At 51.1% G+C, this 27,614-nt stretch overlaps 3 protein-coding genes across 12 annotated transcripts in view; 2 read left to right on the forward strand and 1 right to left on the reverse strand.

Annotated features, from left to right (window-relative positions):
* Window positions 1-4,314, forward strand: part of ERI2 (ERI1 exoribonuclease family member 2) — an 8,162-nt gene extending 3,848 nt beyond the window's left edge. For both annotated transcript variants that reach the window (XM_064153822.1, XM_064153823.1), the window contains 3 exons: window positions 1,242-1,323; window positions 2,214-2,302; window positions 2,513-4,314. In XM_064153822.1, the coding sequence (XP_064009892.1) occupies window positions 1,242-1,323; window positions 2,214-2,302; window positions 2,513-3,847 (1,506 nt within the window). In that variant the 3' untranslated portion in view covers window positions 3,848-4,314. The remainder of the gene's footprint in view (window positions 1-1,241; window positions 1,324-2,213; window positions 2,303-2,512) is intronic.
* On the reverse strand, window positions 4,310-23,466 carry LOC135180947 (acyl-coenzyme A synthetase ACSM3, mitochondrial-like). Of its 9 annotated transcripts, none has more exons than XM_064153831.1 (14): window positions 23,275-23,466; window positions 18,264-18,521; window positions 16,647-16,857; window positions 15,772-15,979; window positions 15,427-15,570; window positions 13,639-13,795; window positions 11,979-12,058; window positions 9,714-9,837; window positions 7,948-8,028; window positions 7,223-7,324; window positions 6,462-6,589; window positions 6,248-6,347; window positions 4,793-4,912; window positions 4,310-4,658 (listed from the first exon to the last, which is right to left on the reverse strand). In XM_064153831.1, exons 2-14 carry the CDS (start codon window positions 18,471-18,473, stop codon window positions 4,572-4,574), a joined length of 1,752 nt encoding a protein of 583 aa, XP_064009901.1. In that variant the 5' UTR covers window positions 18,474-18,521; window positions 23,275-23,466; the 3' UTR covers window positions 4,310-4,571. The 9 variants fall into 9 exon arrangements, with proteins under 9 accessions (XP_064009901.1, XP_064009899.1, XP_064009900.1 ...); XM_064153829.1 differs by lacking the exon at window positions 23,275-23,466 and adding an exon at window positions 22,203-22,327; XM_064153830.1 differs by lacking the exon at window positions 23,275-23,466 and adding an exon at window positions 21,964-22,327.
* On the forward strand, window positions 22,434-27,431 carry THUMPD1 (THUMP domain containing 1). The gene is made up of 4 exons (XM_064153835.1): window positions 22,434-22,661; window positions 23,378-23,564; window positions 24,555-24,803; window positions 25,752-27,431. Exons 1-4 carry the CDS (start codon window positions 22,452-22,454, stop codon window positions 26,078-26,080), a joined length of 975 nt encoding a protein of 324 aa, XP_064009905.1. The 5' UTR covers window positions 22,434-22,451; the 3' UTR covers window positions 26,081-27,431.
* The last annotated feature ends 183 nt before the right edge of the window (window positions 27,432-27,614 follow it).

The following is a 27,614-nucleotide window of genomic DNA, read 5'->3' on the forward strand; positions in this document are numbered from 1 at the left end:
TCCCTCCTTTTGGTGTGCTGTTATTGCTGCATAGAAAAAAGCAACAAAGCTGGTGAGGGGCCTGGAGCACAGCCCTGTGAGGAGAGGCTGAGGGAGCTGGGGGTGTGCAGCCTGCAGCAGAGGAGGCTCAGGGCAGAGCTCACTGCTATCTGCAGCTCCCTGCAGGGAGGCTGTAGCCAGGTGGGGTTGGTCTTTTCTGCCAGGCAAGCAGCAACAGAACAAGGGGGGACAGCCTCAAGTTGTGCCAGGGGAGGTCTAGGCTGGATGTTGTTAGGAAGTTGTTGTCAGAGAGAGTGATTGGCATTGGAATGGACTGCCCAGGGAGATAGTGGAATCCCCATCCCTGGAGGTGTTGAAGCCAAGCCTGGATGAGGCACTTAGTGCCATGGTCTAGTTGATTGGACAGGGCTGGGTGCTAGATTGGGCTGGATGAGCTTGGAGGTCTCTTCCAGCCTGGCTTGATTCCATTCTATTCTAGTTGTCATTTCTTCAAAGGTAAGGGTCTAGCATGTGAGCTGCTCTTGGGCCAGAAAGTCCATTCTGAACAGCATGCACAATACTGAAAAAAAGGAATGTATATTTTACAATGTAGTCTACTGCCACAGAGTTTCAACCTGGGGGCTAACAGCACCCCTAAGTGTACCTTCCCCTGTGTAGTCAAAGACGCTTTCAAAGGGTGATCCAGAAGTCTCCCTGTCACAACATTCAGAGCTCAGACTCTTAACCTAGGTATCAGAATTAGGTCTCCAGGGACAAACAGCATGAATGTTCCTCCTTTGTCATGATTGAATGAGATACTGGGAGTGAGTAGCAGCACTTACTTCTCATTTAGAAAGAATTTATCCCTACACCAAACATATTAATGCCCAGGCCTTTGCAATAGGCAACAGTTTAAACTGCTCGGGGTGTTGCTTATAGTCCTACTCTTCAGTGCTGTGCTGTTAAGGCCTTTATCAGTGTAAGCAACAAAGTGGAAATGCCTAACTCCAGAGCTAAGACAGTGTGGATTAGTTTAAGAGTGAGAGAAGGAATTGGTGGCTCTTTCCAGCCCAGTTTGTTACAGGGTAAGTCACTTAGAGTCTTACTCTCATCCATCCTGCCTGTACAATGAAGATGCCCGACCTGCACAATTGCCTTGGGAGATTTACTATTCATAAGATGGGATTTCTGAAATGGTTTTCACTTCACTAAGAAGAGGGTTTGGAATGCTTTATGTGAAGCACCTGCATTTTTTTCCTTAGGCCTTCTATAACAGGAAGCCCAAAGGGCTAAACGGTGCTCTGCAGGATCTGGGGATGGCTTTTGCCGGCCGGGAGCATTCTGGTAAGCACCTCATGATGATCCTCATTTTAATATGCACAAGTTTTGTAAAGCTAAATAGCTACTACCAACCTTGAGTTAGCTAACCCAAAGCAGCTAGTAACAGCTAGTCTAATATTACCCTAAACAGTAGCTATTGTTTCAGGTTATGAAATGTTCAGTCCAACAGACACATGGAAACCAGAAAGGCTATAAGATACTTCTTTCTGACCCATGCTTTACTTCTGAAAGCTCTCCTAGTGCTACTGAGGGCACAGTTTCTGGGTGCAAAAGAAAAGAGGCAAAGGAAGGATAAGGAAACTTGATTTTACCTGATAGCTTTGAAAAAATCAAGCTTGTGTTTACATATTCAGGCAACTTCAGGATTTTTTTACTTCCACTTCCCTATTTTGAAGCAGGTAATTATGTGCCAGACTTCTGTCAGTCCCTGCCACTTTTGTAAGGCTTTCCTAGATTATAGAATCAGAGAACAGTTTAGGTTGGAAGGGACCTCAAGGATCATCCAGTTCCAACCCCCTGCCATAGACAGGGACACCTGTCAAAGATCACATTCAGTGATTCTGTGCTCCACAACCTCCCTGGGCGACCTGTGCCAGTGTCTCACCACCCTCACTGCAAACCACCCTTTCCTAACATCTAGTTTGAATCTCCCCTCTGCCAGTTCAAACCCACTACCCTTCATCCTGTCATTCCAAGACCTTGTCAAAAGTCCCTCCCCAGTCCTCCTGTAGGTCCCCTTCAGATACTGGAAGGCCACTCCAAGGTCTCCTGGAAGCCTTCTCTTCTCCAGAGCCCCAACTCTTGTAGCCTGTAGCCCTATATTTTTCCTCTGACAAGAACTGTCCCCACTGGTAGGTGGAAGCTAAGACACTAATGTGCTCACACTTCCAAAGGGCTGGATGACTCCCGGAACACCGCCCGGCTGGCTTGGCGGCTGATTCGTGATGGGTGTGTGCTGAAGGTTACTAAATCTCTGGATAAGGTTAGTAACTACTTTGTATCTTCCTTCCTACTTGCTTTGCATCCTGGAACAGAGATCAAAGGTGAGCAGTTCAAGTAACAAGCACAGCATCTTGGCTGTGAATTGAACAGAACCTCCCTAGGCTGATACACTTATTAATTCTGTGCATTGATTCCCAAACCTTCTGGGTATTTGCTTTCCAAAATCTCTTTCTGTTTATGGGGCCCCTAGGCACATCTGAAGAATAATACCATTTCCAGAACACTGATTATGAACTTCACTGACAAGGCTCCACTGGAAGCTAACAGCAGGCTTGGAACTTGTGAAACAGGTTCTCTGGCAGAGAAAAACCAGAGCAGTGTTGCTGGGATGAAGGTAAACTCTAATGCGCAAACTGAGGAACGTCATCAGACCGCTTGTGCCCATTCAGCTGCAGATGGCTGTGGTGTACCTAGCAGCAGCTCAAGGGTTGAGTTACATGCTCGGTCCCCAAGCTCTTCAACAGCATCTCCTGACAACAGATCTCCTGTTCCTCCTGAGCAGGCAGGCAGATCTCCCCATACTGTATCAGCAGGCGTTTGGCAAGGGTTGAGCAATCGCCAGTCTCTGAGTACAGCTGGCTATAACCCTGCAGTACACGGCACAGGGCTAGTGCTTGTCTCCACAACCATCTCCTCAGTTAATATCTCTAATGAGGACATCAGTACTAGTTCTGATTGCTTAGCTTTGCTGACTGACTGGGAAGATGTAGCTTTAATACCAGAATCTCAGTCTGACCAAAACTCAGACTGTATTCAAGTCAAAGGTGACTCAAGCAGAGAGATTTTAACAGCGTTGGAAGAGAAAACCATTTCAAAACAGCTGCCTGTGATGAGGTCAGGAAATCAGAGTTTGAAGGAGTCCATAGGACCCGTGGAACCTCTGAAATCTATTGTTTACAAAAGTCCTGATACTACTGTCTATAATGTAGGAGCAGTACAAAGGCAGACTTCAACATTTTCAGCTTTTAAGTTACCACCTGCAAAGGTAAATTCTATTTCAGCAGAGTCAGCGTCAGCTGGGAGCTACTGCACTCCAGCAGGGGGCCCTAAAAGGACGCCAACTAGTCCAAAAGCCTTCCCACCGGCAAAAAAGCAGTCCTTTGCTGTGTACGAAGAGACAAGTGCAGCTTTAGACCATTCCTTACCTTTAAGAAGTTCAAATTTGCCCCAAGTGCCTCCTGCCATTCTGAACTCCGCTGTCAATTCAGTTCACTCTGTAAGAGCTGTGAAAAGCGGCAAAGCAACTCCCCCTCTGTGCCACTGCGGCCGAAGAGCTAAAAAACTGCACGTGTCAAATGCTGGTCCAAATCATGGCAAAGCCATTTTTTGTTGTCCTGTTGGCAAGCATGAAGGTAATAAGAAAGGTTGTGGATACTTCAAGTGGGAATATGCACTTCTAAAAGAGAAATCTCAGGGTCTCAGCCTGAGTGCAGAGGCTGTGACCTCCCTCGGACCTCACGCCGATCATTCAGGAAAGCCTTCCAACAGAAGCTCTTTGTCTCTTCGGCCCTCTATGAGAAGTTGAAACCTAGCACTAATTTTTGCCTGAATCTTAATCTCAGTAAACTGACCATGCATAATATAGTCAGGACAGTCAAATGATGTCAGAGCTGTTCTGAGAACGGGCCACTGCTTGGGTAACACAGAAATGGAAATCACTGGAGCATCCCAGATTGCCAACATTGCAAAGCAGCTCATCAGTCAAGTGTGGCAGAGCAGACAAAAGTGTTAAGTGCTGAGATTACAGTTGCTACAGGTCTGCTTTATCACCTGTTTTAAATTCTGTACTGGTCCCCTCCTTACAGAACATTGTAATGCTATAGATTTGATCCACACTTTTTTTCCCTAAGTACACTTGCAGTGATTACACCTTTTAAAATGTGGGTTAGAAGCTCTCACCCTCAAAAGAGCTCCTGGAAGCAACAGCATTGTTTTCAAGGTGCTGGGCTTTGTAGCCTTTTAAAATCAAATAAAGACAAAATGCTGCTGGCAGTTCATTAAATGCTTTATTTAACACACAGCACCTCTTGCTCTCCTGACTACAGGAGCTTCCCCTCCGACAGGGTTTGCCTGCTGTACTAAGAGCTGTTAGGGTAGCAGCTGGGACAGGAAAATCTGGGAACTGGGTAAGAATTTATTCAAAGCTAGACTAAGGAGGACGTGGGTGTAACATCTTTTCCTCTCTGTCACCATGTAAACCTGCAATATCTTGCTCGGGAGGAATGCCTCTTGAAATGCAAGGAGTGCTCCTAGTCTTTCCTCCACTCCTTCCGGCGCAGTTCGTTCCTTCTGATCTTCCCACTAACGGTTTTTGGCAGCTGCTGAACGAACTCCATCTGTCGGGAAAGGGAGGGAATGGCAACACCAGAATTTACCTACATTGTCACTCTCCCTTGAGCTCAGCAGCACACAGCAGCTAACCCCCCCTGTCTTAAGGCAGCAAAGACGCTCTGGGTATCTGAGCGCTCACCTTCCTAGGATACTTGTAGGGAGCAGTAACTTTCTTCACGTGGTCTTGCAGCTCTTTCATCATCTTTTCAGGATCGTGTGAAGCATAGTCAGATGTCAAAACAACAAAGGCTTTCACCACCTAAAGAAGTTATGGCAGCAGTGGTTTAAATGCCAATGAAACTACTACACAATAGTGAGATCCGAAACTTAAAGCAAATACTTGCTGAGTACTGTATAGGGCAGGTACAAAAGTCTTTGCTGAACCCTGTGTGTGCTCACTTGAGTCTGGACTGTGCAGGCAGTTGATGTATGTGCATTAAAGACTGAAAGCTAAGTATCTGAGTGGCAGGGAAAGCTTCAAATGGTGCTTTTGTTATATTGCATTTAGGGCAATTGTAGAATTGTAGAGCAGTTTAGGTTGGAAGGGACCTCAAAGATCATCCAGTTCCAATCGCCTGCCATAGGCAGGGACACCTCCCACTAGAACAGGTTGCTCAAGGCCTCATCCAACCTGGTCCTGAACACCTCCAGGGAGGTTGTGGAGCACAGAATCACTGAATATGACCTTTGATCCACAACCTCTCTGGGCAACCTGTGCCAGTGTCTCACCACCCTCACTGCAAACAACCCTTTCCTAACATCCAGTCCAAATCTCCCCTTGTGCCAGTTCAAACCCATTCCTCCTCATCCTGTCATTACCAGACCTTGTCAATAGTCCCTCCCCAGCCTTCCTGTAGCCCCCTTCAAATACTGGAAGGCCACTCCAAGGTCTCCTCCAAGCCTTCTCTTCTCCAGGCTGCACAGCCCCAACTCTCTCAGCCTGTCCTCAGAGCAGAGCTGCTGCAGCCCTCTCAGCATCTTGGTGGCCTCCTCTGCACTGGCTCCAACACTTCCATGTCCTGCTTGTGTTGGGGGCTCCAGAACTGCCCCCAGGACTGCAGGTGGGGTCTGAGGAGAGCAGAGCCAAGGGGAAGAATCCCCTCCCTTGCCCTGCTGCCCACACTGCTCTGGCTGAAGCCCAGCACAGGGTTGTGTCTGGGCTGCACCCACACTGCAGGCTCATGTGGAGCTTTTCATCACCCCAGACCCCCAGGGCCTGTTCCTCAGGGCTGCTCTCAGCCATTCCCCACCCAGCCTGGAGCTGTGCTTGGGATTGCACCAACCCAGGTGCAGGACCTTGCACTTGGCCTTGTTGAATGTCACAAGGTTGGCCTGGGCACACTTCTCCAGCTTGTCCAGTTCCCTCTGAATGGCATCCCTGCCCTCTAGCAAGTCGACTGTGCCAACTGCCTTGTTTGCTTTTGTCCTGGGTGGATTCCCCAGTGTCTGACAGCAGCAATGCCAGCTTCAGATTTTTGTAGTTGTAATTTAAAAAGAAAAGAAGGAAAAAACAATCCCCAAACAAGCTGGATAGAGAAATCCCTTGGAAATTGGCTTTTATCAGCACAAAGCTGCTGAGAAATAGATGTTTTACCTCTCCTCTGATGGGGTCTGGACTGCTGACAACAGCTGACTCCACCACTGCAGGATGCTCCACTAGGGCACTCTCTACTTCAAAAGGTCCAATGCGGTACCTGTGAAACAGAGGAAAGGCCTTTCAGCTGTATCTGGTAACACACAAATACAACTTCCCACCTGAATCATCTGTGGCATGTAATGATTTACTGCTAAATGGTCTTCATTTTTACCCAGCAGAATTAATGACATCATCAGCTCTTCCAACAAACCAGAAGTATCCATCCTCATCCATAATCCCCCTGTCTCCAGTCACATAAAAATCCCCTCGTATCGTGGCCTCTGTTTTCTCTGGATCAGCCTAGGAAATATTAAACTGCATTTGATATGAAAACTCCCTTAAAAACATATCAGATTGCACTCAACAGTTAGCATGTAAGTGGTGGCATCAAAATAGCAAACAGTTACAGCTTTGTGTGTGTGGTTACGTGCATCAGATTTGAGCGGGGTGTTTATAACAGAGCATTGCTAAGTGTCCATTGCTAGGCTATAAACCTAAGCATCTGCAAGAAGGAAATGGAAATCCCTGTCCTCCCCATGGGTTTTCAGGTTGGTAAGCAGAGAGTAAATAAATTAATCACAGAACCATAGAATCAATCAGGTTGGAAGAAAGCTCCAAGCTCATCCAGCCCAACCTAGCACCCAGCTCTGGCCAATCACCCAGACCATGGCACTAAGTGCCTCATCCAGGCTTTGCTTCAACACCTCCAGCCGCGGCCACTCCACCACCTCCCTGGGCAGCCCATTCCAATGCCAATCACTCTCCCTGCCAACAACTTCCTAACAACATCCAGCCTAGACCTGCCCTGGCACAGCCTGAGGCTGTGTCCCCTTCTTCTGTTGCTGGTTGCCTGGCAGAAGAGAAATGGGGCATCAGGTTCCTTGGGGCAGAGATTTAACAGGACATCTACTTTAAATATAGAAATATTCTTACAGCATAGCAAGTGAAAAGAAAAGGTGGTCTGGTGGGCTTTACTCTGATGGCAATATCTCCTTCTTTTCCAGGAGGCAGGACATTACCCTTTTCATCTATGATCTAAAAACAAAACACAGTTTCGTTATCTTGGAGCCAAATTAAAAGGCATTGAGTTAAGCTGATAGAACCTTGGTGTGCATTTAGAGTGAGTGTATAATCCAAGTTGGCTTTTTTCACAGGCAAATGATTTGAAGCAGCAGAGGGTCTTACTCTGACAACTGAAGTGTACTGTACTGTGCACTAGGTCATTTATCTGAGGAATGCCAACTGCTATGCAAACATCTGATGGAGTTAGTAGGACCCCAGGGAGGATCCTAAGTGATGGGGAGGGAGAACTGAAAGAAAGATACTGAAAATCTTAACCCACACTGCAAATGGGTGTGGTGCTGGAATCTGCTTCTGTGGCTCTGTTATCACCAGCAAACAATGTTCTCTCCCACTCATCCTTGACTCAGCAGTTTAGTTTCCATTACTGCCTGACAGTTAGCACTGGGTTGTCATCTCTGTTGGTGAGGAAGGTGCAGCAGGACAGTGCAGCTCATTCTGCACACTCAGAGCAGGGCAGTAACAGGCATTTCTTCCCTCTCCCATTCACTGCTGAGTGTACATGCTACAGCTCTGCACTAGAGCTTTCAGACCTCTTGAATGGAAAGTGATTAGGCAATAGACCAGAGGTGCCCTACCTTCACGTCATACCCTGGAGAAGGCTTTCCCATAGAGCCAGGTTTGATTCTCATTCCCTTGAAATTCCCACAGACCAGCACCTGTAACACATGGGGTACATCTGACTTGTTTCTCAACTGAACTGTGGCTTCTATAGTCAGTCCTCAGCTTTAAAAGTACTCAGCTAATATCATAGAATCAGAGAGTCACCCAGGTTGGAAGAGAGCTCCAAGCTCAGCCAGCCCAACCTAGCACCCAGCCCTGCCCAACCAACCAGACCATGGCACTAAGTGCCCCAGCCAGGCTTGGCTTCAACATCTCCAGGCACAGCCACTCCCCCACCTCCCTGGGCAGCCCATTCCAATGCCAATCACTCTCTCTGACAACAACTTCCTCCTAACATCCAGCCTAGACCTCTCCTGGCAGAGCTTGAGACTGTGTCTCCTTGTTTTGCTGCTGTTTGCCTGGCAGAAGAGCCCAACCCCACCTGGCTACAGCCTCCCTGCAGGGAGCTGTAGACATAAAAATTGGGAACAGAGAAACTTTGACGTGGAAGCTCTGAGTTGAGAGGAGAACATCCCAGACACAGGCCATAGAATGGCAGCAATGGAGAAGTTACTATCACTTCACTGGAGCATCAAGAGCTTTGTGTCTGGAAGCACAGCTTGGACCTTCCCCTTGCTACTTCTGCTGTGCCTGCTGCTACCTTCCCCCGCCGCTGGCTTGGCTGCTGCTGCTTTTGCTGCCGCTTGACCCCTGCCCCATCTCCCTTAAGTTATTCTCGTTCTGTTGCAGTTTATTCTCCTTAAGCTGTCACATTTAGTTTGAGCTATCAGAAATACAATGTCATTTTTCCTGACCTCTCAAAAAAAAACATCCACGTTGCAGTGAGTTTACTCTGCTGGGGAGGGAGCTGCTCTAACCCAGGACATAAACTGTGCCCTCAGAATCATGCCCACAGCTCTAAATAATGTTAGTGGCTGCTCTAGAGACAGAAGCAGAATTTGGAATGCAGTACTGAGAAGTGCACCTCTCTTGTGCTAGTTCCCAATCCAAACCCCACAGGAATGAAAACCAGTCCTTGGATTTGGGCTGAAGCTGTTAAGAATATAGGATCACAGAATGGTTTAGGTTGGAAGGGACCTCAAAGATCATCCAGTTCCAAGCCTCCACCATTGGCAAGGACACCTCCCACTAGACAGGTGCCTCAAGGCCTCATCCAACCTGGCCTTGACCACCTCCCTGGGCAACCTGTGCCAGTGTCTCACCACCCTCACTGCAAAGAACCCTTTCCTAACTTCTAGTTTCAATCTCCCCTCTGCCAGTTGAAACACATTATCTCTTGTCCTGTCACTACAAGACCTTGTCAATAGTCCCTCCCCAGCTTTCCTGTAGCCCCCTTCAGATACTGGAAGGCTACTACAAGGTCTCCTCCAAGCTGCAGAGCCCCAACTCTCTCAGCCTGTCCTCATAGCAGAGCTGCTGCAGCCCTCTCAGCATCTTGGTGGCCTCCTCTGGACTGGCTCCAACAGTTCCGTGTCCTGTGTTAAGGGCTCCAGAACTGCATACAGTGCTCCAGGTGGGGTCTGGCAAGAGCAAAGGGGGAGGATCCTCCCCCTTGCCCTGTAACACCTAATCTTTTTCCCACTGCTGCTTATTGCAAATGACTTTCCCCCTGAGTTCCCAGCTGTGTATAACCATTTTAACCACTTCTCCTTGGCAAGCTGAGAGGAATATGTAGCTGTGTGCACAAGGCAGTGGTGTGCAGCTTCAGAGCAGCACCTACAGTTTCTGTCTGTCCGTAGCCCTCGTGAATATGCAGCCCAGTGTGTGCCTTCCACGCCTGCACCACGTCGGCGTTGATGGGCTCCCCCGCGCTCACGCAGTGCCGCAGCCCTCGGAACCGGTAGCTTAGTGAGAAGAGAAGACAGGACACTGCTAGCACCTGCAGGCTGCAGCCCAGCCGCTTCTCATTCCTCGCCTCTGGGGTCCTTTCTATATAGCCCTGGGGCCGTTTGAGCTGATGTCTAGCTCAGACTCAAAAAACCTGGGAACACAGAAGCTCAGAAGTGGAAGCTCTGAGTGGAGAGGAGAACATCCCAGGCACAGGCCACAGAATGGCAGCAATGGAGAAGTTACTTCATTGGAGCTTCAAGAGCTTTGTGTCTGGAAGCACAGCTTGGACCTTCCCCTTGCTGCTACTGCTGTGCCTGCTGCTACCTTCCCCTGCCGCTGGTATGGCTGCTGCTGCTTTGCCGCCACTTGGCCCCTTCCCCACCCCCCTTAAGGTAATTCTCTTTCTGTTGCACTTTATTCTCCTTAAACTCTCACATTTAGTTCAAGCTATCAGAAATACAATGTCATTTTTCCTGACTTTCCTAAACTCATCTTGTAGTGAGTTTACTGGGGGAGGGATCCACCCTAACCTGGGACAGCCCCCAACATTTTCACTAAGCTCGTTCTGTCTGAGCTGGGTAGAGTTAAACAAAACTAAACCAAAACCCAAAGCACGAAGCCAACAAACAAAGCAAAGCAATCTGCTGCTTTACTCCTGTGCTCTCCTAGCAAATCTAATCATCAGTATGCTGCTTCCACCCCTGGAATCCACCTGGGGTCTAAACTGAAAAGGAACAACTAAGGTCACCACTAATGGCAATAAAAGCTCACACAAGAGGTAAAGGAGGCCAAGGAATGTTTCCTACATTTCACCATGCTATCCTGACACACATCTCGTAGCTTACAGTGCTGCAGGAACAAATGCAAAACCAGACATAAGGGCACTGTCATTGTAACATCACTTCTGAAGATCACAGAATCAGCCAGGTTGGAAGAGACCTCCAAGCTCACCCAGCCCAACCTAGCACCCAGCCCTGGCCAATCAACCAGACCATGGCACTCAGTGCCCCAGCCAGGCTTGGCTTCAACACCTCCAGGCACGGCCACTCCACCACCTCCCTGGGCAGCCCATTCCAATGCCAATCACTCTCTCTGACAACAACTTCCTAACAACATCCAGCCTAGTCCTCCCCTGGCACAACTTCAGACTGTGTCCCCTTCTTCTGTTGCTGCTTGTCTAGGCGAAGAGCCCAACCCCACCTGGCTACAACCTCCCTTCAGGGAGTTGTAGACAGCAATGAGGTCACCCTGAGCCTCCTCTGCTGCAGGCTGCACACCCCCAGCTCCCTCAGCCTCTCCTCACAGGGCTGTGCTCCAGGCCCCTCACCAGCCTTGCTGCCCTTCTCTGGACAACTTCCAGCACCTCAACATCTCTTGGAATTCAGGAGCCCAGAACTGGGCACAGCACTCAAGGGGTGGCCTGAGCAGTGCTGAGCACAGGAGCAGAAGAACCTCTCTTGTTCTGCTGCCCACACTGCTCCTGAGCCAGCCCAGGATGCCATTGGCTCTGCTGCCCACCTGGGCACTGCTGCCTCATCTTCAGCTACCAGCGCCCCCAGGTCCCCCTCTGCCTGGCTGCTCTCAGCCACTCTGGCCCCAGCCTCTAGTGCTGCTTGGGGTTGTTGTGGCCAAAGGGCAGAACCCTGCACTTGGCCTTGTTCAGTCTCATCCCATTGGCCTCTGCCTACCCAGCCAGCATGGCCAGGTCCCTCTGCAGGGCTCTCCTACCCTCCAACAGGTCCACAGCTGCTCCTAGCTTGGTGTCACCTGCAAACTTACTGATGCTGGACTCAATGCCCTGGTCCAGATCATCAATAAAGATATTGAACAAGACTGTGCCCAGCACTGATCCCTTGAGGACACCACTGGTGACAAATGCCAGCTGGATGTGTCATTCTCAGATCATGGCTATCCCCTTACACCCTCAGCTAAACTGCTTTGAAGTCTGACACAAGATGAATGCAAATTACGAAATCTGAGATAGTTAAGCTGTGCCTAAGCCTTTAATCTTTGTTCCTAATCCTTCAGGTTCAAAACGTTGGGAAATACATAAGCTGTGCCACTGCAAAGCTGGTATAAAATCATGGTCAGATGAGGACTTGGTCTGGTGAGTTTTGATCCAATGCAGCAGCAAAGATACTCTGCTTTTGCTTACCTGGACACTTTGTGTTGCACAAACATTCGGTAGGCAGTTGGAGGAGAACAGAAAACTGTTATGGGGAACCTTGACAGACTCTAGAGAATTCAACATTTAAAAAGGAGAAATAAATAAAACCAAAGCATACTGACAAGATACTGAAACACAGAATGGTTTAGGTTGGAAGGGACCTCAAAGCTCAGCCAACTCCAACCCCTTACCATAGGCAGGGACACCTCCCACTAGAACAGGTTGCTCAAGGCCTCATCCAGCCTGGTCCTGAACACCTCCAGGGAGATGTTCAAAGATCACCTTGGTTGATTCTGTGCTCCACAAACTCCCTGGGCAACCTGTGCCAGTGTCTCACCACCCCCACTGTAAAGAAGAACTTCTTCCTAACATTTACTTTGAATCTCCCCTCTGCCAGTTCAAACCCATTCCTCCTCATCCTGTCATTACCAGACCTTGTCAATAGTCCCTCCTCAGCCTTCCTGCAGCCCTCTTCAGATACTGGAAGGCCACTCCAAGGTCTCCTCCAAGCCTTCTCTTCTCCAGCCTGCACAGCCCCAACTCTCTCAGCCTGTCCTCACAGCAGAGCTGCTTCAGCCCTCTGAGCATCTTGGTGGCCTCCTCTGTACTGGCTCCAACAGTTCCATATACTCCTTGTGCTGGGGGCTCCAGACCTGCACCCAGGACTGCAGGTGGGGCCTGAGGAGAGCAGAGCCAAGGGGCAGAATCCCCTCCCTTGCCCTGCTGCCCACACTGTTCTTGCTGCAGCCCAGCACAGGGTTGTTGGTGTCTGTGCTGCACTCTCTCTGTAAGCTGTTACCTTCATGTGAGCTGCTACCTTCATTGCAAGCAACAACATAATGAGCTCTGCATCCAGCTGGGGAAACACACAAAGGAGCTGCTGCATCCTCAAAGCAGCCAGCGCAGGACTTGCCAACACCAATGCACAGCAGCTACGTTTAATTAGTTTCATCTTCAAAACAGAACCTACCTCATTTTACAATTAGTTCCACACACTGAAGTTTGTGGGGGTTTTTTCCCCCTTTCAGGAAAGCTTTACAGTTTCTCTTGCAGAATTTCTCCACAATGACAGTTCAGCAGAAAACAACTGAAACCATGGGGCTGCTCTCTGAGGTGTTCTGTGGGTGTGCCCACTGGCAGTGGTTTTCAACAGGCCCCAACACTAACTGGCAATTTCCAGCCACCTAATTAGCATGGATGTGCTGATAAATCATTCCAGGCAAAGAGAAACTCAGCAGTCCTAGTCGTGTGTGGATGTAAGAGATATAAAGTTGGTGCCTTTTGTTAAAGAAATTCCACCTCACTGCCTCTTTGCCCTTGACTTGAACTGTGAAATTCTCATCCATCTTGTTCTTGCCACTTTAAAAACAGCACCAAAGTGCTCCACAAATTCCAGAACAATTTCTGGCGTGCTTCCCTCATGGATGTCTGCAGGTTTGTGCAGTCAGATCCAGAGCACAGCATATGATGAAACTCTGTGGATACCAAATATGCTCTTGTTTGGGGCAAACATCTGCAGCGCTCACTACTCAGCTGGTCGTTTGCCTACTGGTTGGTGAGTTACAACTGTGCTGCCCCTGAAAATGCAAACCTGGGCAAAACCAGCCATAGAGAATAGTGCTGCTGTTGTGGGGCTCTCCTCACTCACCTCGAAGACAATGCGTGGGTCAAAGTGTGGCATCTTGTGTACAAACACACACGCCCCTTGGATCCAGGCTGAAAAAACGCTGCTCCAAGCTGCCTTTGCCCAGCCTGTGTCTGATGTGTTCCAAAGTATATCTGAAGAGGTCAAGTCCAGCCAGTACCTGGTGTGAGAAAGAAACAGTTTGCAGTCTCTGTTTGGCAGCAATAAGGCAAGTATTAAAAGATCAAGCAGAACCCATCACTGCTTGTCTTGGGTAAAAGGCAGTTAGAGGAAGGTGAGTTTCTGAGCAGGGGTTAGGCACAGCACGGGCAGGATGTCAGCAGAACAGACTGTGTTGCCTTTTCCTAAGGGCAAAATGACACTGGCAGAAAAGCAACCACCACCTCAGAATATGGTGGTGTAGAAATGTGGATAGCATTGCTGAGGCTTTGCTGAACTAGATTTTAGAGATGAGGAAATGTTTTCTGTTTCTCTAAATTGGTATTTTCTCACTCGTTATTCTTTGCCTGTTAGAGCAAAGCAGGTTGCCAAATCAGTTTATAAACAACACTGATTTGTATATTGAAAGATTCTCAGCCATCAGTGTTTGCTTCCTGCAGAAGCTGTGTCTAATCCAGACACACATGAATTCAGAAGCCTTAACAGACCCCTTTATGACACAGACTCCATAAAGGTGTGCTGGTGTGCAGCTCCTGGGCATTCTATTAACTAGATACAAGGATAAATGTACCAGAAGTTAAAAGAGATGTTCAACCTTGTTTAGTCTGCAGAGAAGGATGCTGAGGGAAGACCTCACTGCTCTCTACTGAGAGAAGTTTGCAGTGAGGTGGGGGCTGGTCTCTTCTCTCTATCATTCAAGTGACAGAACGAGAAGAAATGGCCTCAAGTTGTGCCAGGGAAGGTTTAGGTTGGAGATAAGGAAAAAAATTCTTTGCTGCAAGAGTGGTCAGGGATTGGAGCAGGCTGCCCAGGGAGGGGTGGAGGTGTTGAAGAAAGATGTGGACATTGCACCTGGGCATATGGTTTAGTGGTCACAGTAGTATTGGGTTGATGGTTGGACTGGATGAGCTTGGAGGGATTTTCCAACCCAAAGAGTTCTATGATCTAAAAGAATCATAGAATCAAGCAGGTTGGAAGAGAGCTCCAAGCTCAGCCAGCCCAACCTAGCACCCAGCCCTGCCCAACCAACCAGACCATGGCACTAAGTGCCCCAGCCAGGCTTGGCTGCAACACCTCCAGCCACGGCGACTCCACCACCTCCCTAGGCAGCCAATTCCAATGCCAATCACTCTCTCTAACAACAACTTCCACCTCACATCCAGCCTAGACCTGCCCTGGCACAGCTTGAGGCTGTGTCCCCTCGTTCTGTTGCTGCTTGCCTGGCAGCAGAGCCCAACCCCACCTGGCTACAGCCTCCCTTCAGGCAGCTGCAGGCAGCAATGAGCTCTGCCCTGAGCCTCCTCTGCTGCAGGCTGCACACCCCCAGCTCCCTCAGCCTCTCCTCACAGGGCTGTGCTCCAGACCTCTCCCCAGCCTTGCTGCCCTGCTCTGGACACCTTCCAGCACCTCACAAGAAGCCAGTGACTGTATGCTCACTCCATTCTCTATACCCCAAGGCAGCTGCTCTCAGACTGCCTTGTTTTATGGCAAAAGCCCTGCCCTTTTGTGTGTGGTAAACAACTGCTGGTTCTGAACTACGGAAACAAAAACGTCTGGTAAACATCCTGATTCTCTCCCTTCTTCTCTGTGACTGGCCAGAGAAATAGGTCTGGTTTAAAGTGGTAGCTGTACCTTCCACTTACGGTGAGGCCAATGCCATAGCTGCAGTGGGAGTGCTCAACCATTTTTGGCGATCCTGTAGTTCCACTAGTGAAAAAGATGGCCATTGGGTCTCCACACCTGCTGGTCACACACTGGTGATCAGAAGGAGCCTGCCTTAAAAGAAGCAAAGTGATGAATACAGCGATTTGCAAGTGTGACTCACACCTTTTGGAAAGCTTTTAAGCAGAACAAGTGCAGCCACCGAAGGTGTCATAAACATTGGTGGCTTCCCACAAGCAGTCCTAAAGGGGTGAAAATGTCCGGGTGTGTGCCAGCAGTTACTGCTGTGCTGCTCTCACGGTGCCATCTACTCACTTCAGGAGGTCCCTGAAGTTCAGCCAGCCTTCTCTGTGGCCCTCTGACACAAGCAACCTGCACTTCAGAGACTGGCATTCAGCCCCAACCGAGTCTACAGCTGGTGCCACGGAATCATCAGTGATGATACACTTGGCCTTGGACTTCTGCAGTCGGTGCAGGATGTCCTTCGCTGTCAGCTGCTGCGTGCCAGGAATCAAGACAGTCCCTAAGGGGAAGGGAGCAGAACGTGAAAACCATCTCAGGGTTTCAGAATAAGATCTCTGCCTGCAAGCAGACTTCAGCTTGCTTTGTTCTTTTGTTACTAAAAGCAGGGCTTGCCCCTACACGTGTAAAGACACTGATTTGTCAGAGGGACTAAACACTATATGAGGATTAGCACAAGTTAGCAAATACAACATTGAGCACGGGACAATGAAAGAACTCAACAGGATAACTTCCCTTGTTCTGGAAACACTGCCCCTGGCACATGCCATCCCTCTGGACCTCACTACTGGCTGCTGCCTCACAGATCTGCTGCTGGTGTTTGCGAGGCCCCAAGGGAGTGGGAAGCTGAGTAACAGATCCCACAGGGGCACACACAGAACACTCTAGGTGTGGGTTAATTTCACTGCAGGTTAGCAAGAGGGTGCATTTGCAATGTGGCAGAGGTGCTGTGAAGAGAAGAGTGGCAGAGGCACATGCAGAGCTTCTTTAACAGCCAGAGCATGTGCTCAAGTCCTAAAAGCTTCATGAAGGGAAAAGTTGGCATGAGGAGTGGCTTGGACCAGCATGAACGCTGGTTCATCCTCAGCAGCATGTTGGTAGTTTTGGGTGCAGCAGGGACTTAAGTCACAGTTTGTGTAGCTACAGAGCAGCCCTCTGCTTTGACTTACCTGTTCTCATGCAAGCCACATTCACCAGCCACCACTCGGGGACCCGGGGCAGAACCACAATAACTCTGTCTCCCTGCTGCAGACCGCAGGCATCGGAGAGCACATTGGCCACCTTCCTGGACAGCACTCCCAGCTCTTCAAAGCTCCACCTCACCTCTTCTCCAGCACCATCTACCCACCACAATGCAGGGTTTTTAGACTTCTTCCCCTCCTGCAGAACAACAGGGTCCAGGGGAAATGCTTCACTTTAGAAACACATTGATTTTACCCTAAGTCTGAGGGGGAAAAGCATCCATCAGTTATTCGGTGCTGGAGCCACCTGGGGATGCAACAGAAACCAGCCAGAGACTCCAGATGAGGCAGAGAACTGCCCCCTGGGAAGAACAGCTTATACTTGTCATTTAGCAAATTAAATTGGTATTTCTTTCCCAAGTTCCTCCTCTGAAGAGGCTGTACAGAGAAAGAAGAATGATTTTGGCTCAGGTCATGCCAACAAAGCCAACTGATGAAAACAAGCAGTTGTTTCTGAGCTGTGCCTCAGAGCCTCCTGTGCCCTCAGAGCTCATTTTCAACTTTGTCTGGAATTGAGCCTATCTGCTGGGTACTTCTGAAAATGAAATCAAAGTTTCAAAGGCAGAGGCCCACAGAGTGTGACCTTTAACCTCTATCTCCACTGCTGTGTGATGTGATATGGATGCACACAATGTGCTTTAAAGAGGGTCAATGAATTTGGCAGTAGCAGCGTAGCAAATCATCTCCTGAGCAAAACATTCACTGGGGCAGCAGGAACGTGACTCCTTCTTGTCATCTGAAGGTACAATAACACTGAGGTTAATTTTCAGGGGAGAAGATTTTATCTGTGCACTTCAGAGGGCAAAGTTCCAGAGATTGTTCCTTGCTCTGTTTGCAGCCTGCCTGCCTGTTTGCAGGTTTTCCTGCAAGAGAAATGACTGCCAGACAGGTGATAGTTCTGCTGTGATCTTGCTGGCAGCATGGCTAGAACTGCACTGAGCCCCTCAGCATGAACAGTCTGAGCCTGCACAGCCACTCCTGCAGCCCCAGAGACCAGACCTAGGTGGCCCAGCTAGGCTATAAAGGGTTTAGACTCCTTCTTCATATCCTTTGTTTGTTTGCCTGGTTTTTATAGTGCCTTTCTTTGAAGAGAGCTATGGCAGGTTTCTAGAGTCCAAGCTCTCTATGCAAACGATTTCACATCTGGGATAGGTGGGTGAGGTTTGATCTTACACTGTCCTCATTCACTTTACAGGCAGGCAATGAAGCACAGAGAGACCAAATGATTTCCCTGGCACATCTGGGTAGGGATGCATGGCACAGCTGGAGGGGGAGTTGATGCCACAGTTTGGAGCCTCATTTACAAGGCACCTGTGGACACACATTCAATCTCACTACAGGTACTGATTAAAGGAAAGAACTGTTTGGACTCAGGGACAAGAGAGCAGGTGGCTTAAAGGGTCTAGAGGTTCAAACTGCATGAGATGTTCCCCAGACGATCATGTGCACCTAACTGCAGTGTCCTGGTTATTGGGTTTGTCAGACGTCCAGCACCAATGACTGTCATTACACACTTCAGCAGCAGAAAAGCCAAGCAACTCTTACCTTTTCCACTTCAGCCCATCTGTCCAGCACATCTCTTGCAAAGTTGAAGTACTCTGGTATCTCTGGCCTGTACTGCTGTTTCATGGCTTCGTAGCTCCAAGAGGCGTGACCCGGGTAGCACCGGCTACAAAGCTGCAGAGCCCTCAGGGGAGCCCGCAGGGACACAGCTCCTGGGATCCTCAGCGACAGATGCACGGCAGCAAGAGCCATAACAGTCTCCTCAAGGTTGGCTGTCGATGATTATCTCTCCAAGAAGTGCTACAGGGATAAAGTCACAAAACTGCTATCAGCCACAGGGTTTCAGAGCAGCTTTCACTTGCTACACAGCTGCTCACAGCTGTAAACGGGAGTCACTCCCGAGGACAGCTCCGGGTTGGCCACTGTCTGGCCCCTGCTTGCCAGTGCCCACCATGCATCTGAGTTCCTAACTCTGCACTCAACCAGAACTCAGCCTTGTTGCTGTGGCAGCTTTCCTGTAGTTCATTCCCTCCCTTCCTATGAGCCCTGTGGTCCTGTGGATCGCATTCAGTCGTCTTGCACAGCAGGGAGGCACCAAATGCTACTCAGGCTCCGCTTTCCCCAGATGCAATGTCTGCTACTGCCTGACAACACAGAAGCAACAGCATGGACCAAGGCGTGGCACAGATAAGCCACTAAGTGTGCCTGAACCACTGGTTGTGACCACAGTGTATCCAGGTACTCACTGCTCTTGGTTGCCAGGAATGAAACAAACGTCGCAGAGCCCTGAAAAGAGTCCAACTATCAACGTTTGAAGCATCATTCTGAGTGGTCAGCAAAAAAGCACTGCTTTTTGAGAAGAGGAAACACTGAGAGACTCCCTGGAAAAGGCCCCCAGATGCAAAGCCTTAACTTCACAAACAGAGCAAACTTAGCAGGAGATCTGAAAACTCTGAAGTAGTTATTTTCATGCACTGTCAACTGTACTCTATTGACAAAGTAATGCAAACACTACCAGCTCCCTGTGGAATTAATCATCAGCCAGCCAGAGCTCAAGGGATGCAGTGATTTAGTGAAGCAAAGGGACCTATTTTGGATCGCTGACATTCAATCTGTGTACAAGAAACACAAGAGAGAAACCCAGCCAGATGGAAGAGACAGGGAGAAGGGGGAATGTGGACAGCCAGCCCCCAAGAAAGGGTGGGCAGAGGGGACAGGCTGTCAGTTCCAACTTACTGCCTCTGTCTTGCACCCAAGTGGAGCCCCCAGCGCTGGGATGTGTCACAGCTTTGACTCCTTCCACAGATCTCAGGCTGCTGGCCGCACGTCCACGCTCCACTGCTACCTCCAGTGACCAGCTGCTGTCCTCCTCACATGTACCTAGGACTCACACCAGGGGCAGCTGAGCCCAGCACGGCTAGGACAGCTGACAGGTTTGTGCAGAGCTCAGGGTGGAGGTAGAAAGTGAGTCTCAAATCTCTCCTGTTTCCTTTTCCTGCCCTCTTTCTGTTCAGCAGCCCACGGAGTAATACACTCATAAGAAAGACCTCGCTACACCAAGCCACATCTGTTACGCTCTGGCTGTGGCAACACAGGAGCAACCCTTGTGACAGGCTCTGTGGCTGCACTGCTCAGGTAGCTTGAGGCTTCCTGGGTCACCCCACGAGTTCAGCCACGGCAACAGTGCTGATTGCCGAGATGCTGCAGCTGGTGCCTGGACCAGCTCTGTCAACACCTGGTGGCTCTGAGTTTTTTGAGGGCTCTGCCCCACAGTCAGAGAGCAGTTACGTGGTGCAGCTGTGCTGCCTCCTCTGCTCTGCTCCCATGGGAGAAGCAGGAGGGAATGTGTGCCATCTTCTTTTCTACCCAGGTCACAGACTGTGGGCATGGCTGTGGCAGTGGTGCACAGTCTCTCCTGTAAAAGCTAGGGAGACAGTGACAGCTGTAGGTTAAATTGGGACAGCAAGATGCATAGGAGTCTGACTGCCAGTGCCCTAAACGGCTCCTGCTGTGTCTCCATTCTCAAACCATGGCTCCAAGGTCAACAGAAGGATTGCTAATGCCCATCTACATCTTTGGGGCAGAAGAGTCCTCTGGGTGCTGATGGGTGAGCATGACACTGTGGTCCTTGCTGGCACATAGGTCCTGTACTTCTGCCAGCACTCCCTCCTGGGGTTCCACCCGTGTCTGTTTGCAAACAGCACGCTCAAAGGAGACGTTACCCAGCTCCCCGAAGCGTTCAGTGCAGCCAAAAGAGACTGACTCAGGAGATGCTCCAAACCACAACACTGCTCTCTGCCCAGCAGAGAAGGGAGACCTACAGCCAGGCTGCAGGAGTGAAACGTTAATCTGCAGTCTGAAACACAGGAGATGAAATCCTCCCAGAGGAAAGACAGAGGGACAGCCTTAAAGAGATTCTCTAAGCAGAAGATCACATTGCCCCGAGAAGGCACCAACACAAAGAGAGAGCAGTGAACTGTGATAAAACACAGTGAATAATGCCAGGAAGACATAGGCTGAAAGGCTCCAAGTGTAGGAAGAAAGCTGTGACTGCCACAGAGCCCTGGCACCTTTCTGTAGGGCACACGACTGATCTCCAGAGCACAGGTGGGTAATTCCAAGCCCCCCAGCAGTTCTCACCACGGAAATATCCTCCTCCTAGGTGGTGAGTTGCATTTCCCCTGCACCACTCAGCTGCCTCTAGAAATTCCTCCTCCTGTTTCAGGCGTGGCCTGACATAGCCAGCTCCAGAGACTCCACAACCCACCAGAACGTTGAGCCTTTTGCCCAGCCCCAGCCCTGCAAAGCTTTAGTGAATTTCAATTACACTTGGTCAATGATCCCACCTGTGTCTGACAGCTGCTGTGGAACTGTCAGTCCCAAAGCTCCAGACCAGATGCAAATGGCACATCCTGTTTTGGTTGGAACTGACAAATACTTCCTGAAAGTTCCTTTTCTTGGAATCATTTAACACAAACTCAGACTTTAACCCTGGAACTGTAGTTCGGGGAACAGAAACCATCAAGGGCTACGATCGACTGAGTTTGGGCACAGCTGAGTGCACAGGGTCCTGTGCCTGGGGAACCACAAAACTAACCAGGTTGGAAGAGACCTCTGGGGTCATCGAGTCCAACCTATCCTCCCCTAACCCTTATAATTAACTAACCCATGGCACCAACTGCCTCATCCAGCCTCCTCTTGAACACCTCCAGGGATGGGGACTCCACCACCTCTCCAGGCAGCCCATCCCAATGCCAATCACTCTTGCTGTGAAGAACTCCTTAACATCCAGCCTAGGCCTGCCCTGGTACAGCCTGAGACTGTGTCTCCTTCTTCTGTTGCTGGGTGCCTGGCAGCAGAGCCCAACCCCACCTGGCTACAGCCTCCCTGCAGGTAGCTGCAGACAGCAATGAGCTCTGCCCTGAGCCTCCTCTGCTGCAGGCTGCACACCCCCAGCTCCTTCAGCCTCTCCTCACAGGGCTGTGCTCCAGGCCCCTCCCCAGCCTTGCTGCCCTTCTCTGGACACCTTCCAGCACCCCAACAGGTCCTCACAGGATCACACAGCCTCACAGAACGGTGGGGGCTGGAAGGGACCTCTGAGGATCAGCCAGCCCAGGCTGCCCTGCTGCAGCAGCATCCTCCATAGGAGCGTGCCCAAAGAGCTCTGAATGCCTGCACCGCCTCTCTGGGCAGGCAGCGCCCCTGATCTGCCACCCTCGGGCAAAGGAACATCCACGCAAACCTTGTCTGTGCCACTGCCCTTCGGCCTGTCGCCGGGCAGCACCGAGAGGAGTCTGGCTCCGTCCTCCTGACGCTCTCCCGTTAGATACTGATAAGCGCTAACGAGGCCCTGCTCCGGTCTCCTGCGGGCTGCTCAGCCCCAGCTCCGCCAGCCGCTCCTGGCAGCTCGTCCCGCCCGCGGCCGGCGCACAGCCTGCTGCCGATCGCCAATTCCGAGGGTGGCCTTCTGGGGTTTTTTACCTCCAAGGGCTCTGCGCTGCCTGCAGCTACACCGACGGCGGGAGGAGCCCTGAGCCCGGCGGCAGCCGGCAGCGCAGGGGTGCGGCGGCAAGCGGCGGCGCTCGGTGCCTGCCGACTCCCGCGGCGCCCTCCGGCGGTGCCGTGCCGGGACAGCCAGGCCACAGGGGGCGCTGTCCCCCGGCGGGCGCTGTGGCGGCGGCGCGGAGCTGACGCCCTCGCGGTGCGCGGCGGCGGAGCCAGTGGCGGTCGATGGCCGCGGCGGAGCCGGCGGCGCGGAAGCGGCGGCCCAAGGGCCACTTCGCGGCGGGCCGGGCCAAGCGTCCCCGCGGCGGCGGGCGGCAGCTGGAGGCCGGCATGCGCGGCATCCTCATCACCTGCAACATGAACGAGCGCAAGTGCGTGGGGGAGGCCTACAGCCTCCTCGGCGAGTACGGGGACCTGCTCTACGGGCCCGAGCAGGTGCGTGCGGGTCCGGCCGGTCCCTCGGTGCTGGGCGGGAGGAGACCCTACGCGGTATAGACCGCACCCCTCCGGCTCTTGTCACTAGGCGCTGTGGGGAGGGCAGCGGCGTGAGGCCAAGCAGAAGGCCCCGTTCGTGCCCACGGCGCACACGGAGGCGCAGGCTTGTGCGAGCGGAGCCCGGCGCGGGCGCGGGTGTGTGCGAGCGGAGCCCGGCGCGGGCGCGGGTGTGTGCGAGCGGAGCCCGGCGCGGCCGCGGGTGTGTGCGAGCGGAGCCCGGCGCGGCCGCGGGTGTGTGCGAGCGGAGCCCGGCGCGGGCGCGGGCGCGGGTGTGTGCGAGCGGAGCCCGGCGCGGCCGCGGGTGTGTGCGAGCGGAGCCCGGCGCGGGCGCGGGTGTGTGCGAGCGGAGCCCGGCGCGGCCGCGGGTGTGTGCGAGCGGAGCCCGGCGCGGGCGCGGGTGTGTGCGAGCGGAGCCCGGCGCGGCCGCGGGTGTGTGCGAGCGGAGCCCGGCGCGGCCGCGGGCGCGGGTTTGTGCGAGCGGAGCCCGGCGCGGCCGCGGGTGTGTGCGAGCGGAGCCCGGCGCAGCAGCCCCTCGAAGGCCTTTGCCGCTTACCTCCGGGGCCCCGCAGGTGGTGGTCCCTTGCTGCTGGGCTTACACGTGGGTTTTACGCGTGCTGCTCGGGACTCCCCAAACCGGAGATGTGCCTTGTGTGAAGTTTTCAGAGCAGGAGGAGCGGCTGTCTGGAAGCGAGAGGGAGGAGGAGGACGACGACGACGATGTGGAAGCTGCTTTGAAGAAGGAGGTGGGGCAGATCCGCGCCTCCACGGAGCAGAAGCTGCGGCGGTTCCAGTCGGTGGAGAGCGGCGCCAATAACGTGGTCTTCATCAGAACCCAGGGCATAGGTGGGGCAGCAACAGGTGCTGCTTTGTGCTGTGGAGATAACTGCTCTGAACAGCGTTAGTAAGAGGCCACAGAGGGGGACTCCCAGGAGACTGGTGTAGGCAGCAGGGCAAGGGAGGGGATTCTGCCCCTTGGCTCTGCTCTCCTCACACCCCACCTGCAGTCCTGGGTGCAGTTCTGGAGCCCCCAGCACAAGCAGGTCATGGAAGTGTTGGAGGCAGTGCAGAGGAGGCCACCAAGATGCTGAGAGGGCTGCAGCAGCTCTGCTCTGAGGACAGGCTGAGAGAGTTGGGGCTGTGCAGCCTAGAGAAGAGAAGACTTGGAGGAGATCTTGGAGTAGCCTTCCTGTATCTGAAGGAGGCTACAGGAGGTCTTGGGAGGGACTATTGACAAGGTCTGGTAATGACAGGATAAGGGGTAATGGGTTTGAACTGGCAGAGAGGAGACTGAAACTGGATGTTAAGAAAGGGTTCTTTGCAGTGAGGGTGGTGAGACATTGGTACAGGTTGCCCAGGGACGTTGTGGAGCACAGAATCACCCAGTGTGGTGTTCACCCTGGAGGTGTTCAAGGCCAGGTTGGATAAGGCCTTGAGCATCCTTTTCTAGTGGGAGGTGTCCCTGCCTATAGCAGGGACTTGGAGCTGGCTGAGCTTTGAGCTCCCTTCCAACCTAAACCCTTCTATGGTGTGTACCAAACAAATACAGGGCTTCCCCTACCCTTTGGCATTGCCACTGAATTTTGTCATTAGCAGGGTTGCTAAAGGTAGAGGAATCATAGAATCAGTCAGAGTTGGATGGGACCACAAGGATCATCTAGTTCCAACCTCCAAGTAATCTCTGGTCACTCAGTACAGTAGAACAACTCTGCACAGAGGTAGTTGAGGCTGACGGCAGCATGGCCAAGCATGCATTTCCCCAGCATATTTAGAGAGGGGAAGAGGAAAGAAGAATGCCTTTGAGTTGCTCCTTAGGCTGAGGTGTTTTTCTTGCAGAACCTGAGAACCTGGTGCATCACATACTGAAGGACATGCATGCCACCAAGAAGAAGAAGACCAGAGTCATCCTGCGCATGCTGCCCATCTCTGGAACCTGCAAGGCTTTTATGGAGGAGATGAAGAAGTACACAGAAACGTTTTTTGAGCCTTGGTTTAAAGCCCCTAATAAGGGCACTTTTCAGATCGTTTACAAAGCTCGTAACAACAGCCACATGAGCAGGGAAGAAGTGATTAAGGAACTGGCAGGTACGTATGGCTGTGGCAGCAGACAAGTCTGTAAGCTGCACGCGGGGCACAGGCCAGGTTATTAGAAGTGCTCTTAACAGGCAGCCTTAAAATCTGTTTGTTGGATTTGAAAAGCTGCTCTTAAGGCTTAAAAAAGGTGTTCTTGGCAGTGGTGCTGATGCCTTAAGAGACAAACAGAAGAGAGTAGAATGTGGCCTTGAACACCTCCAGGGAGATTGTGGAGCACAGAATCTTTGATCAAAGACCACCTTGTGCTCCACAACCTCCCTGGGCAACCTGTGCCAGCATCTCACCACCCTCACTGCAAAGATCCCTTTCCTAACACCCAGTTTGAATCTCCCCTCTGCCGGTTCAAACCCATTATTCCTCACCCTGTCATTACCAGACCTTGTCAATGGTCCCTCCCCAGCCTTCCTGTAGCTCCCTTCAGATACTGGAAGGCCACTGTAGGGTCTCCTGGAAGCCTTCTCTTCATCAGGCTGCAGAGCCCCAGCTCTTGTAGCCTGTTCTCATAGCAGAGCTGCTGCAGCCCTCTCAACATCTTGGTGGCCTCCACTGGACTGGCTCAAGCAGTTCCATGTCCTTGTGTTGGGGGCTCCAGAACTGCACCCAGGACTGCAGGTGGGGTCTGAGGAGAGCAGAGCCAAGGGGCAGAATCCTCTCCCCTGGAATTGAAAGTGGCTCCACTGTACTGGAGTGTTTGGTGTTGTGGCAATTGGAGGGGAGTTGTTCTCCAGTTCCTTCAGTCTGGTGGGAGATTCTGGTGGTGTGTTCTAAGAGGCCTGCTCTGTTTTGCTGTTTTGAGCAACTACAAAACCAAGCAATTGGTTACAGATAAGGGTGATGTTGCCTCCTCTCTATTAACTCTGATCCTTCCCTTCAAGAGGGCATGCTTAAGTTATGGAAAGGTTTTTCTAGCACCTTCTGAACCAGGTCTTTGCTTTACAGGAATTGTGGGCAGCCTCAACCCAGAAAACAAAGTCGATCTTAATAACCCCCAGTATACAATTGTGGTGGAAATAATAAAGAGTGTCTGTTGCTTAAGTGTGGTGAAAGACTATGTCCTGTTCAGAAAATACAACCTCCAGGAGGTGGTGAAGAGCAACAAAGAGGACACACAGCAAAACCCATCGAGTCTGAAAGGAGAACACAACTCAAAGGCAGTAAAACCAGAAACCCAGGAAGAGGAGGAGCACTCCGAAGAAGTAAAAGAAGAGAGCACAAACGAAGGTGAAATAGCAGCTGAGCCCAAAGGGAATGATGTGCTGACTGCCTAGAACATGGGGTAGAAGGGAAAGGTAAACATGGTCAAAACCTATTAAAGACAGTTGCCCTGGAGTTGTGAGAGGCTGTTTTGAAGAGGAGAATGGGGCTTATTGTGAAACCTTGGTGTTAAAATCTGTGTGTAAGAATCCTGATGCTCCTTGCAGGTGGAGCTGGTGTTACAGCAGATGCAAGAGCACTCAAGAGTGCGTCCTAACCTTTCTGGTGAAGCTTGCTGGTGTTCCACTGGGGCTTTGTTCTGCTCTGCCTTTACCTAGCACAAAAAGCATGCAGGTGGAGATGCTGCCATTCTGACTTGGATTGACTCTTTGTCTATCTGATGGCAGCAGAAACCAAAGGCAGTGCAGAATCAGCTCTACCAGGCAGCATTGACAGAAGTGAGAGATCAGAAGAAGCCAGTTGATTGCAGGGGGGGTTTCAGGAGGAGAACTGGTGTAACTGGAAGTCAAGGTGTCTTTTCCTGTGTGAGCTAAACCAGGTAACTTCCTGTATGATGGAGGGTTTCTGTAGCTATACACACAGACACAGGTCTGCACAGATGTGCTGGTTCTCAAAAGTGAGTGGGAAGAGCTCTCATCAAAATACTTGACTAGGAGACAGTGCCAGCTTTGACTGGTCTGCACCAGTAGAACAGTGCTGCAGGCAGCTTAGCTGAAACCACAGGTGTGTTTACATGAGCTGTGCATGCAGCAGTTACTGCTGTGTAGGAAATGCTGTAGAGACAAAACAGAATCTTCTTGTGTAATTACCTGCTGCTCTCTCCCAAGCCTTCATCCTGGTGAGGTTCATGAAGTGCTGGTTTGGGGTTTTTTGGATTGTGGGTTTTTTTTTTTCCCTTAGGTCTCAAAATCTGAATTAAGTACTGCTTGGAAACTTTGTGTGAAAGCAGCTCTCTGTTACAGTGGATAAGGGGAATTAAGTTCAATTTTTGGTGCAGTTTTAGCTTTACAGTATGAACTTTGTTTCAGATTTGAAAATAAGGTCAGTGGATCTGTCTGTGCTCTTTTGTTACAGCAGCTTTTTGGGTATCCCAGTGGCTTTATAAAGCAACCAAACCCAGCTGGGCTATAACCTGCTTTCCAGTGGAGTTTTGAGTATGCTTTCTGTAACACTGCCTAGCTTCAGTGTTTCATTTCTAGCATAAAAGCCTGTGGGTTACTAATGAGAGAAGACTCACCTGGAGGAACACTTGTCCTGGTTCAATGACGAGGATTTGTCCAAGCCTCAGTGTTTGATTTCATTTCCCCTTCCTCAAAATTGTTCCAGAAGTTGGAAAATGAAGACTGCTTTTTTTTCCCCTAGTCCTGCCTCCCCATTTATTAAAACCCTGCCTTCTGATCTCCATCCATGTGTTCTTTGCATTGTAAAGCTTTTTGTGTGGATGAAACCCAACAAGGACCAGGTCATGCATAGGAAAGAACCATCTGCGACCAGACACGAAGGACAGCTGTGCCTGGTGGGTGATGGCAGCATGCGGGATTCTAGGCAGGCAACTTATCTTACCAAGGACAAAGAAGGACTCTTGGC

Source organism: Pogoniulus pusillus, chromosome 13, assembly GCF_015220805.1.
Source record: "Pogoniulus pusillus isolate bPogPus1 chromosome 13, bPogPus1.pri, whole genome shotgun sequence".
Lineage (NCBI taxonomy): Eukaryota > Metazoa > Chordata > Aves > Piciformes > Lybiidae > Pogoniulus > Pogoniulus pusillus.

Coding starts and splice junctions, on each gene's coding strand:
- LOC135180947 (XM_064153831.1), bottom strand. CDS start 18,473: ATGGCTCTTGCTGCCGTGCATCTGTCGCTGAGGATCCCAGGAGCTGTG. Junction 7,325..7,947: donor CTCCAGGGTATGACGTGAAG/GTAGGGCACCTC, acceptor TTTTGTTTTTAG/ATCATAGATGAAAAGGGTAA. Junction 4,913..6,247: donor CAGACCCCATCAGAGGAGAG/GTAAAACATCTA, acceptor TAACTTCTTTAG/GTGGTGAAAGCCTTTGTTGT.
- THUMPD1 (XM_064153835.1), top strand. CDS start 22,452: ATGGCCGCGGCGGAGCCGGCGGCGCGGAAGCGGCGGCCCAAGGGCCAC. Junction 22,662..23,377: donor TGCTCTACGGGCCCGAGCAG/GTGCGTGCGGGT, acceptor CCTTGTGTGAAG/TTTTCAGAGCAGGAGGAGCG. Junction 24,804..25,751: donor AGTGATTAAGGAACTGGCAG/GTACGTATGGCT, acceptor TTTGCTTTACAG/GAATTGTGGGCAGCCTCAAC.